Consider the following 12,995-nt stretch of genomic DNA (forward strand, 5'->3'; position numbering starts at 1 on the left):
AGAAAAAAAGAAACAGTGTTCTCCCAAGCGGGGGGGGGGGGGGGGGGGGGGGGAAAGTTCAAATGCTCTAAAAAAATATATCTTAAATTTTAAGAAAATGTAATATAGTATTACAGTATATTAAATATATTTGTATAAATTATATAATGGAGCCTTTCTCCTCTTATTCACATTTCTGGGTTTCTCAGAAGTGGAAATCATCATAGTTGGTTAAACTTATATCAAAGTGAATGGGAGACTAACTCAAATATATTTTTTGCATTCTCATTTGGTTAAAATCGCAAAAGAAAAACACCACAATACTATTTTCACAACTTTCAAAAAGAGGAAAAAATAGAGAGAGACTGATAACAGCAGTCAGAAGAGAGAACAATGTCAAATTTACTGTCACTCCCATAGCTGCTGTATTAGATAATGCCTCACATTTTTTTAATAATCTGATGCAAAGGTAATACAATACAAAGTACAGTATCATAAATCTACAATATATTTGTTTTAAATATTTGTAATTTAAATAAAAAAAAAACTTTTCAGGATTTACAATGCTGATGACTGTTTAAAACATATCAAAGTCTGTGAAAAGGGTCCATGAATTATAATGCATCTATAGTTCTTAAATATTATAATGATTATAAAAAAATAAAACTTTCATAAACAGCACAGTAATATTTGAGAAAATGTGTTAAAGGACGGCTTCTAATACAGGAAGAATCTCTTTTATGGATTTGTTGGCAAGCTGGCACATTAATGAGTTGCATTCAACACCTGCCTCCTGACACTCTATATCCCCCCCCCCCCCCGCAACCCCCCCCCCCCCCCCCCAATTAAAATATAAATTAATTTTATTTAGAAGTTAAAAACATGCTCAATGTAGAAGAGGTGTAATGCACACATGAACTGCATTTTTAAATAAATTATTAGACTTGGACTAAAAAGAGCATTATTTTATTGACCCAGGTACACCCAAACATGAACAAAAAATGCATTTCCTCCGCTCCTAACAGTTCCCAGAACCAATGACAACATATGACACCACGCTCACCATGCATGGTCCTGATACACTCGAAGCCCTGGAAGTCCCAGAGCTTAATGGTCATGTCCGCTGAACAGGAGGCTAGCAGCTTTCCAGTTTGGTCAAAGGAAATGTCCTGCACCGAGTCTGTGTGGCCCTTGAGGGTCCGCTCAAAGTCGCCCGTTTCATAGTCCCATACCTGGATCAGACACAAAACACATGCTTTAGCCCAAGATGAACATCTCTTCAACAAACAAAAAAGTCATTAACTTGTTTGGCAGCTTGTTATGATGATAAGGTAAAGCATAAAAGACAGGTCTGGGCTTGTAGCTGCTATTATATATTCAGCGAAACATTTGTCATGCAGCCAGCTTTTAAAAACCATCAAACATGCCAGATTGCCCTCTGGATACAATCTGAACATTTCATTCAGACTTTATCTGCCTCAAGAAAGAATTGTCAGAATTTCTTCCCATATTAACTTTACAGTATCTACTGCACTCCAAGCGAAAACTGTGGCTGAATATTTTGAAATCATGTTTTCCCTGAAATTCAGTTTTCATCATTTTCTTTATCATTAAAGCATTTTTGTGAAGTGAGGCGAATGTTATCTGCTTGTTCGCCTGGATGCAGCAGTATGATAAACAGCCTCAGGGCTTAATGTGAAGATCAGGTTTCAGCAGTTTCTAGGCGGCAGACACACAGAGATAAGCTCTGTCTGCTGCACAGGGGGCCAGTGACAGAAGCCCTTCCACCTGCTTATCTATCTCCTCCTTCCAAAGAGGGAGACTGAACCCAACCAGCCAAGTTCTGACAGAAAACATGCACATGAAAAGCCTGATGTGACACACCTGGGTTAGTAAAGCATGTAAGCTTTACCCATGTTGCAGAGACTGCAATACTATTATATAGAGTGTATACTACTTATATCTGCCCTCATTGATCTGTCTGCATGTGCCTGGTCATCAACTTGCTCACCTTAACAACAACAACAACAACAAAAAAAAGAGATTTTTAGGACCACAGCTAACCCAAGCCAAAATTCTGGTTGATACCAATGAGGCGATAATTATTTTCATACCATGGCAGATAACAATAAGAGGACAATACTGGAATTAATTAAATGCTATTTTGCCTAAATAAATTAATATTAAATATTTCATTTTGAATGCTCCAAGTGAATTTAGGCCTCACAACATTATAATTTATAGCATAAAAATGGGTATTCATTTTGAGATTTACTAAAGATTACATTAAAATTAATGAACCAAGCGGGCTTATTTTAGACTAGAGTGTTGACTTTTCAGACAAATTGTGGCGATGAAAGATATGACTGCATGTTTGAGTGCATGTCATATGTTCATGCGCATGTATAAAATATCACAGTTTGGAAAAATATACTTGTGCATGAAACTGAACTGCAAACCATTTGGCTGATTCAATAACCAGGCTAAGCAGAAGCAGAACTGTCTTGTCAAGTGGCTGTCAAACTGCTGATTAACAAAAAGAAGAAAATATTCAATTTAAAAAGAAAGAAAAAAAAGGTCTGCCACAGCCGTCTTGCCACATCTACATTACACTGAGCAGAGGTTAGACAAAAGCATCTGGCTGCACAGCTTCAGGCTTCCTGACAATTAGCTCTGGATATGTGGATGGAGAGAATGGCGAAGAATATAACTGGACCAGCTCTAGCTGTCTAGTTAAGGGATGCCCATGTTAAGATGGCGTTTTAGGGAAGGGTTTAATAGCACTGAGTACAAAACTAGGGCACAGAAGGAGGGGGCACAGACAGGTTGGTGGCCATAGCTGCCGGCACTGAGGCAGTAGATGAATCACTCGAAAAAGCACGCGTTCAGAAAAATAGAGGAACCCTTTGTAGGACAGATTCCAAATAAAACAGAACATAAAAGAGAGGGTACCTTGCATATACTATACCTCTGAATTGTTTGGCTGATCTAAAGAATAAAAACATTTCTTCTTGACTGTAAAAACACCAACAAAAAAAAAAAAAACCTTAATAAGTGGCTATAAATCGATTTAGACTCAATTTGTGCCTGTCCTTTTAGAAGCATCACTGAGGTTGTGTGTATGGTTGCTGGGCACGGTTATGAATAGCAGGCAACCAGAAACAGAGCTTATTACCATGGGAATGTCACACTGCTTGTGCAGACATGTGTTTTTTGTGTGTCTCAAGAGCCCCTGTATGACCAAAACAGCAGAAAGAGAGGACAGTGGCTGCCTGCAGTCAAATTTACAGCTCATTCAAGACAATACACTATAATTATTAGGGCTGGGTTTTGACACAAATTTCACGATTCGATTCAATTCTCATTCACAAGCTTTCGATTCGATTCAATATCGATTATTTTGGATATATATCAGGCACAGTACATGCCAAATTTTCTCAAAGAACTAATGCTGTAAAATATACATGAGTCATTTGGTACTACATTATTATAATGTTGAAGGTTAAAATTAACTGATTTGTAAGCTATAGCATACAACTGTTAAAATTACACAATGAAGTTTTTAAAATAATAAAAGTTACAATTACATAATATTTCTACTTCAATTCATTTTTTTTTTTTTAAATATAAAAATTTAAATGGTGGCCGTCATAAAAAAATTTATGGATTTATTCAAACATAAATTAAACATAAGACCAGTAAAAATTATAATGAATGTGTTATATGGTGCATATATTTAACAGAATACTCCACTCTACAGTTTATTTTTCTGGCTGACTAACGAGTTTATGGTCACCAAATATGTTTGTTTCTGAGGTAAATGTGACATTACGTGACATTGTTTACAAGACTTTATACTGACATATTTGCACAGCTGAAACACTGATTGAGCAATTACACGAGACTGTAGTTGTACTCTTTCTTTTAACTTACCTTCAGATGTTTAGTCATGTTTATTTTGTGCTGAAGCTTGTATTAATGTGGAGGAGAGCGCGGCAGCGATCGGTCACTCCACATTAAACCACGCCAAAACGGCATTTATTGTTTGAATAATGCAATACAACAGACATAAATTGAAACCTGAGACTTTGTTTCATATTAAAAGCACAATGCTTATTGTGATTTATTGGATGGGAGGTGCCCTTCAATGTTCCGTCCATTAACTGAAAACTGGCTACACTAATGATCAGTTCACGGGCACCTCGCGTTGCAGCGTCTGTTGAACTGAGGCGCAACAGCGATCGGTCACTCCACATTAAACCGCGCCAAAACGGCATTTATTGTTTGAATAATGCAATACAACAGACATAAATTGAAACCTGAGACTTTGTTTCATATTAAAAGCACAATGCTTATTGTGATTTATTGGATGGGAGGTGCCCTTCAATGTTCCGTCCATTAACTGAAAACTGGCTACACTAATCAAATTCCTGGGATTTAAGAATCGATATCGTTCCGTAAAAAAGAGAATCGATTAATATCAAGATATCGATATTTTTTACCCAGCCCTAATAATTATTTCAGCCAGCAAGGTAGGTCAGCCAAAATTTGATGAGCCATTTTCACACTGTAAATCATGATTTGATCACACCAATTTATCAGAAACGCAAGATCGGTTTTGGAGGGTATGAGAGTGATGGATAACCTACAAAATATACAGAAGACCTCACCTTTATTGTTGCGTCCTCTGAGGCAGAGACTATGACGCTGAAAACAGGATGGAAAATGACTCTGGTGACAGGACTCCTGTGGCCGCTCAGGGCGTATCTCTCAGGAGGACGGGGAATCCATTCTTTGGGGTCTCGCTTCTGTCCAACTGGCCCACCTAAAGTAATCTCTTCTTTTGCCTCATTCAGTTTTGATTCTAATTCCATCACCTAGCAGAAGGTATAATAGGTAAGACTCATCATTACACACATCAAATCACATGAATGAAAATGACATTTTTGGATTTTGGATTTAAAGCTGCAGTAGTTGAATGCAGCATTTCTTAACCCTAAAATTTAGCATTTCAGGGATTGAATAGTCAATGAGTCAAGTCTGCCTCCATGGTTCTTAATAGGATTTGCATTAAATATGAAATGCACAAACCTTTTTCTGTAATCTGATGACTGAAGTCCATTTCTTTTCCAATAGACCTGCATACTTCTTATCCAATTCCTCATTCTGGTGACAAAACACAACACACCACATAAAAAAAAATAATAATACAAGAATTACATACAGCCTTAAGCAAAAAAGAAGGCATACACCTATCACCCCAGTGGCAACTGCAAATTCCCTGTAAATCCCTTCACATGAGTTAATCTCTGGCAGACAAAGAGAGCTTACCAAGATTACAATTACACAAACACCGCACTGTGAAAAATTTACTTTAGGGTGCCTGGCACTAACTAGACCTTTCTGAAAGTCACATTTATTTCTCAAAATGAGAGAGAAATGATTCCATTGGCATTCTCTAATCAGAAACATTAACACTAGAACCGCCACGGGGTAAATTTTACCCGTGGCTGTTTTTCAAATGTACATAACAGATTTAAAATAAAACAGTCAATTCTCCCAGTAATTTACAATCCAATGTTGTTAAAAATTATTTAGATAAAACCAGATTAAAAAAACGGGCATTTATACCTATAAGCACCAGCGGGTCAAATTTACCCACCTATATAATGCATGTATTTTCATGCTGTCATTTTCTTGCCGCTTATGTTTTAACATTGTACATTTATAGGCAACACCTTTCACTCACTGATTTAGCGGTTATCAGTTTCATAAAGTCAAAATGACTAAAAAAGGCGATTTATGGAAGGTAGGTAGGATTAGAAACACTAAATGCCATGAGTGATGGAGAGTCTGATGGTAAGTTACGTGTCCTGGGTCGGCTCAGCATCTGATGGCTCATCTGACAGTGATCCAGATATCATATTTACATGTTTTAGCCTAACGTTACTCTAATTGGTCAAACTTTGGTTTAATTATTTAATTTTTGTCTTGCCATATCATTTATTCTTCTCTACTGTGTTGCTATTCTAGTCTAGCGGTTTCCTGAAAAAGAAAAAAAATCTGATCTATATGCTGTAATGAATAAAACCATTTTTTGATTACCCAAAGTTTAATGGTGTTGTTCTCTTATTCAAATTATAAATGATATAACTAAACAAATTAATAAATAGGTGAAGCTGTGCGCTTGAATAGGTCATCACATCATCCTATGCAGTGTGATGAATTATTATTGCTCATTATTGTGTACAGGCTATTTTAGTAATTTAAATAGCATGGGTTAACTTAATATATTGATTAAATTACATTGTATTATAATATTACACCACGCAAATATTTAGGCTACTACCTTCTAATTTCAGTTGTCAGTGCAGGCTTTTTTCTTTTTTTTTTTAGCTTAGGCTACTGACCGTTATGGATTAGTGTAGCCTGCATTAAAAAGTCTTGAACATAAAACAACAGGATAAAAATATAGTTGATGACTAGACAATCATTTCATGACTCTAGACACTTCTTTGTGAAGGCAGTGGCATAATACAATGAAATAATATGTTCTTTAGCCATATAAATACAGTTGTCATGTGCGTGGGTAAAATGTACCTGCTGGCGCTTTTAGGTATACAGCGACCTCTGGCGGTTCTAATGTTAAGTAGCAAAAGATAATAGGGATGCACGATATATCGGCCACCATATCGGTATCGGCTGATAAATGCTCATTTTTTCTGTTATCGGTATTGGCCTGATAAGAAAATTTGGCCGATATCTTAAAGCCGATAAATAATGCATTATTTCCTTCAGAGACACTTCAGATGCGCGCTGTTCGTTTGCAGCCTTTTGTGCAATTGTACATTGTAATATTGTGTTTATTTGATGTATATCTGATTTATCTCATATAGAATGCATTTGATTATATACAGTACTACCAATGGGGTGTCCAATATCTTGTTTTATATGAATAAATAACAGTAATAAACAAAAAAAACACAGTTAGATTTATATATTTATTAATATACTACACACACAAACCATACATTCACAACTCCACTTCATTAAGACTGTCTAATTCTGAGGTATGAAAATCCAACAAGACTAATACCTTGCATTTCCAATCCCTGACAGAAGACATTTGTGTGTTAAATACGCAATCTCACAGTCTCAGCCGGAAAGCAATAGGGTTGGGTACCGAAACCCGGTGCCATATAACCGGTATGTATTAGAACCGAATCAGAACGCAGATTTCGGTGGCACTTAAATGCCTGAGCGATTGATTTAAATATTTGTCCTGGTTCCCCGAAATGGATACACAAATTTGTGAATGCCTCAGAGTCAGTCCCCATTAAATTTCATATGAAAACTGTGCAGACTTAGTCTCCTCCCCGTCTTTCAGTGCGCTCTTCAATCCGCAGACCGTGGGGGTGCAGCTCGAGCGGACTCAAACAGAAACACAGGACACAAGGTGTGTTTATCTGTATCTGTGCAGTTCTTTGTCATAAATGGTTTACAAAAGGTCACGAGGGAGCAATCTGTTTCCAATCTACTGTAAAGTTTTCGCTCCGTTCATCCCTCATCACACCACAGCTGTTTCCTCCAGCGAAAATCCAGCCCTTAACACAAATGAACGCATACTTTATAAAACGATCATGTTGCTATTTTCATTTGAAAATTTAATATAAAACATAATACAGTGCATGTGGCATACCATACAGTCATTCACAGAACTGATTAAAGACAGTGACAGACAGCACAGCCAATTCACTCATTCTAACTAAATATCAGAGGGATTGACAGATACAGTAGAAACATTATGTGTGGTTTTGTATTAAATATTGTTTTATATTAAATAATGACCCAGATCGTGAAATACATTTATTAGCCTTAGAGTAAGGGAAGCACAACTCAGGAAATGAGAGCATCCAAGGAGCATGTGAATGCTATGTATATTAATTTTAAAGGGTCATATGATGCGTTTTCAATTTTTCCTTTCTCTTTGGAGTGTTCCAAGCTCTTGGTGCATAAAGAATATCTGTAAAGTTGCAAAGACTAAAGACTCAAATCCAAAGAGATATTCTTTATAAAAGTTAAGAGTCAGCCACACCTACCTAAAAACGGCTCGTTCTAACACGCCCCAACATACCTACGTCGCTCTGTGGGAAGATTTGCATAAAGCCGCCCAAATGTTCACGCAAAGAAAGAAGGCGTAAGGGCTTCGTTGTGAAAGCGAAACTACTTTGTTTGGTTTTCCAAAAGAGGATGATATCTGCTTCGTCATGCCTGGAGCTGATCCGTGCTGGTCGATGAGGAAATACTACAACTTTGCACAATCGATCGCCGGATCGGCTTTTAACCGTGGACGAAGCGGAGTCCAGTCCGGAGTCATCACATGTCCTTCCGGACGCTCCTTTGTCGAAATCGCCGGCCACGCCGTTCTCAAGCCCGCGCCTATGCTCACCCTAACCCTCCCACCGTTCCTCACGCTAGCCCCCAGCCTCTGCTCACTGTAGGTCGCCGTGTGTGACGCTGTGTTTCGTTGTGAAAGCGAAACTACTTTGTTTGGCCTTCCAAAAATGGACACGACTAGAAATCAGTGGTTAAGTCATATTTACAACACTGTTCCAGATCACTTCAACCCAAATATTCGGATGTGTGCAGCACATTTTATGGAGGACTGTTTCCTGGAAGAGTAGACTACAATGCCGGCTGTTCTAACTCAAAGACTGTAAGTACGTCTTTTATATTTAAAGAGTTTTTATATTTTTTTAAGAGTTTTTTGGGCAGTGTAGAGCAGGGCTTGTTGTTTGTCATTTCTCCGATCACAAATGCAGACATGGTTTTATGTTTATGCGGCGCGATGCAACGCAACACGTAAAAAGACAGCACAAGTCATTATAATCCATAATTATGTCCCCACTGGATGCAACGAATGCCTCGTTTATAATGGGTTTTCATGTTTTTGTCTCATCGCTCCGGCCTGACAGGGCATCATCACAATATGGCAAGGGGCGTAACATTTCCGTCTCATGCTTGAGGTATTCGGCCAATCACAACGCACTGGATAGCTGGCCAATCACAGCACACCTCGCTTTTTCAGACCGATGAGCTTTGTAAAAATCGACAAGGCGGTGCATAGAGGAGAAACAATAATGTACAGTATGTGGAAAATAATGTGTTTTTTGAACCGCATAAACACATTTCATTACACCAAATACACAAAATACTGTTCTTTTTAGAAGCATCATATGACCCCTTTAAATATTTTTAATGTTCTTTAATGTTATCCATGGTTTTTTTTGTGGCTCTTTTTTATTTATTTATTTTTTTTCCCAAGTATCGGATCAGGTACCGATACAGATTTAAAAGTATCGATTTGGCACCGGTCGATACCCAACCCTAGAAAGCAATACGAAGAAGTGTACACATGGTTTTCACTAGACTGTTCTCTAACCATTAAAAATGCAAAAGCATAACGCAGCTCCCAGATCTATGGGTAATGAAAAAAGGCTGCCGCAGACAAAGAGAATAAGAGGAGAGAGGCTCTTCTGGAGTAATATCAGAGGTGTCCAGCAGAACAGGTGCTGTCTATGTGATGAGAAGTGGAGTGAGAGGGGTCGTGTCATGTGTCTCTGAGGTAGAAGGGCATTTAAAGCCTTTGCAGAGGACTGATCCACCATCTGCCTGGACCCTCTGCTATGCGTGTTGGCCAATGACTAAATACCAGTCCCATCAGCCATGCCAGGCTCTAATCACTGCCGTCTGACAGTCCATCAGCTCCCTCCAGCCCTCAGAGAGCCACTTTTCATCTACAGTTATGCCTAAAGTCACAAACCCCTGCCACCACACAGAACATCTTAACAGCTGGAAGGATCGATGATGAAATCTCTTCTGCTAAATGAGGCTGTGTTAATAGCATTCTGGTTAATTAAAGAGAGCTTTTAGCACCATAGACCACCTCTCTGTCCACAAATCTGATCAATAATTCATGCTCTTTCTTCCCTGTACAAAGGAAATAAACAGTTTATCTTCTGTCCAGCCAGGAGTGTTTTCAAACAAGAGCTTCTGCGTGTGCCAAGAGCTCTCACATTTCCAGACGGCATATTACAGCGAGATATTTTCTGCTGAATTTGAGTAATTCTCCTGGTCTACGCTGTGATAATGGAAAGACACTATTTAGGATGTTCCTTTATCAGTTTGAACCATCGCTGAGACAACAGGGAGCATCGGGTTTTACATCTGCCACACATCATAATTATCTCTGCGCTGCCTTAATTCAGCACGTGCACCGTCAGTCACAACCTCACACAGAGGCGCCAATTAAATGGGGAATACTTCAAATTAAGAAATATTGGTTTGACTGGGGTTTAAATGGAGGGGGGTTCCCACACTCACCACGTCTAATTCCGCCTCCTTTTTGAAAACTGAATATGCCTCTTCATATCCATTGGAACGAAGGTAATCAGCTAGCGCTCGGTTTCTGAAAAACAAAGAAATGCCCAATTAGTTCTCTTGATAACCAGGCTTTATGATTGTGGATTAAGAAAAGAGCTGTGGTAAGTGCTTTTGACAACTAAAAGAACATGTGTGTCTGAGCACGTATTCAGACACCGGTACACTGGAATTTCGTTATAGTAGACAACAGCTATTCATGGAAAACTGCTAAACTGTGTAAACAAAGCATACACAGAAAATCAGGCTTGATAAAGAAGAAGGTGTGGGGAAAAAAAGACTGATATGCAAATTGATTAATACATTTCAGTACTGGCCCAAAGGAGTGTCCTTAAAAAGACATTTATGAAGGTAGTTTGTTGGATTAACATGACTGGATCAATCAAAAGAAAACAGGAAAACCTGAAAGAAATCATTAGTGTTCAATTATTTAGATATATCTACTTGTAAAGGGTGAGATTCTATAATGAATTATGTACTACTACTACTAATATTAATATTAGAAAAGTATATATGCTTTCAAGAAAGACGATAAAATATTAATAATATTAAATATTATTATGCAAGACATTATTATATATCCTTATTATTAATGGTTATACTCATACATTTAAATATATTAACAAAATATCTAGGAAGAAACATATAATTAAAAAATAGGAATAATAATATTACTATATGGCAATGACTGAAGCAAAAACAAAACTGCCATTTCAATAAAACATGCCAGGAAAAAAAACAACATTTACAGCTCAAATACAATGTGTGCACATTCATAAAGAATAATTTTACAAATGATTTCTACTTAAATAAGGAAGGAATATGTCAGTTTAAAAGGAAGCCTCCACCTCTGTTTTCAACACATTTTGAGCTGCTGAGAAGTCAGCAAGACTGTGGTGAGTGGAAGATATTCATTGATAGTGAAGACAAAGAAGGCTGTCAGAGACGCCACTCTGCTGTCCAAACTCTTCCTGGCATTGTGATGGTAGAAGGATCCACAGCCGTGAGGAAACTAGGAGCCCAATATGGAAATGCAGTTTCAGCGAGACAGCCACATTGTTCACATATACTCTTAAACCAAGATCAAAATCAAGATGGATAAAAATAATTTAAATATCTATAGACCAGACAACAAAGAGTCTAACAGCACACACAGGCAGAAGGAAAACTACATATACATTAGGGATGCACGATATATCGGGCGCCATATCGGTATCGGCGTACAGCTCCTCCTAGTCAACACTGAAAACAATAGTCGATTACACAACAGACAAAAAGACAAAAACAGGATTTTATTGCATTTAAAATTTTAGAATAAATCTTTGAAAATCAAAAAATGAATTTTAATTTTTAATGTTATTATAACCTAAAGATGCTATGTGAAAGTTTGAAACAGAAAATAGTGGTTTTCATCTTGCTACTTTCTTGGTAAAGAAAACACATTTTTACTAAAAAAAAAAAAAAAAAAAAAAAAAAAAAAAGTGAGTACACCCCTAAGTGAAAATGTCCAAATTGGGCCCAAAGTGTCAATATTTTGTGTGGCCACCATTATTTTCCAGCACTGCCTTAACCCTCTTGGGCATGGAGTTCACCAGAGCTTCACAGGTTGCCACTGGAGTCCTCTCCCACTCCTCCACGACGACATCATGGAGCTGGTGGATGTTAGAGACCTTGTGCTCCTCTACCTTCCGTTTGAGGGTGCCCCACAGATACTCAATAGGGTTTAGGTCTGGAGACATGCTTGGCCAATCCATCACCTTTACCCTCAGGTGTGTTTGGGGTCGTTATGTTGGAATACTGCCCTGCGGCCCAGTCTCCGAAGGGAGGGGATCATGCTCTCCTTCAGTATGTCACAGTACATGTTGGCATTCATGGTTCCCTCAATGAACTGTAGCTCCCCAGTGCCGGCAGCACTCATGCAGCCCCAGACCATGACACTCCCACCACCATGCTTGACTGTAGGCAAGACACAACTTGTCTTTGTACTCCTCACCACACACGCTTGACACCATCTGAACCAAATAAGTTTATCTTGGTCTCATCAGACCACAGGACATGGCTCCAGTAATCCATGTCCTTAGTCTGCTTGTCTTCAGCAAACTGTTTGCGGGCTTTCTTGAGCACCATCTTTAGAAGAGGCTTCCTTTTGGGACAATGACAGCCATGCAGACCAATTTGATGCAGTGTGCGGTGTATGGTCCGAGCACTGACAGGCTGACCCCCCACCCCTTCAACCTCTGCAGCAATGCTGGCAGCACTCATACTTCTATTTCCCAAACACAACCTCTGGATATGACGCTGAGCACGTGCACTCAACTTCTTTGGTCGACCATGGCGAGGCCTGTTCTGAGTGGAACCGGTCCTGTTAAACCACTGTATGATCTTGGCCACCGTGCTGCAGCTCAGTTTCAGGGTCTTGGCAATCTTCTTATAGCCTAAACCCATCTTTACGTAGAGCAACAATTCTTTTTTTCAGATCCTCAGAGAGTTCTTTGCCATGAGGTGCCATGTTGAACTTCCAGTGACCAGTATGAGAGAGTGAGAGCGATAACACCAAACACACCCGATTTAACTCG

At 38.6% G+C, this 12,995-nt stretch overlaps 1 protein-coding gene across 1 annotated transcript in view; it reads right to left on the reverse strand.

Moving 5' to 3' along the window:
* LOC107585584 (lissencephaly-1 homolog A-like) overlaps positions 1-12,995 on the reverse strand; it is a 52,254-nt gene that overhangs the window by 4,180 nt on the left and 35,079 nt on the right. Inside the window, exons 3-6 of the mRNA XM_016272664.1 lie at positions 10,363-10,447; positions 5,071-5,145; positions 4,650-4,856; positions 1,043-1,211 (exon numbers count right to left, since the gene is read on the reverse strand). Of these exons, the coding sequence (XP_016128150.1) occupies positions 1,043-1,211; positions 4,650-4,856; positions 5,071-5,145; positions 10,363-10,447 (536 nt within the window). The remainder of the gene's footprint in view (positions 1-1,042; positions 1,212-4,649; positions 4,857-5,070; positions 5,146-10,362; positions 10,448-12,995) is intronic.

This window comes from Sinocyclocheilus grahami, unplaced genomic scaffold, assembly GCF_001515645.1.
Source record: "Sinocyclocheilus grahami isolate Dianchi unplaced genomic scaffold, SAMN03320097.WGS_v1.1 scaffold72.1, whole genome shotgun sequence".
NCBI lineage: Eukaryota > Metazoa > Chordata > Actinopteri > Cypriniformes > Cyprinidae > Sinocyclocheilus > Sinocyclocheilus grahami.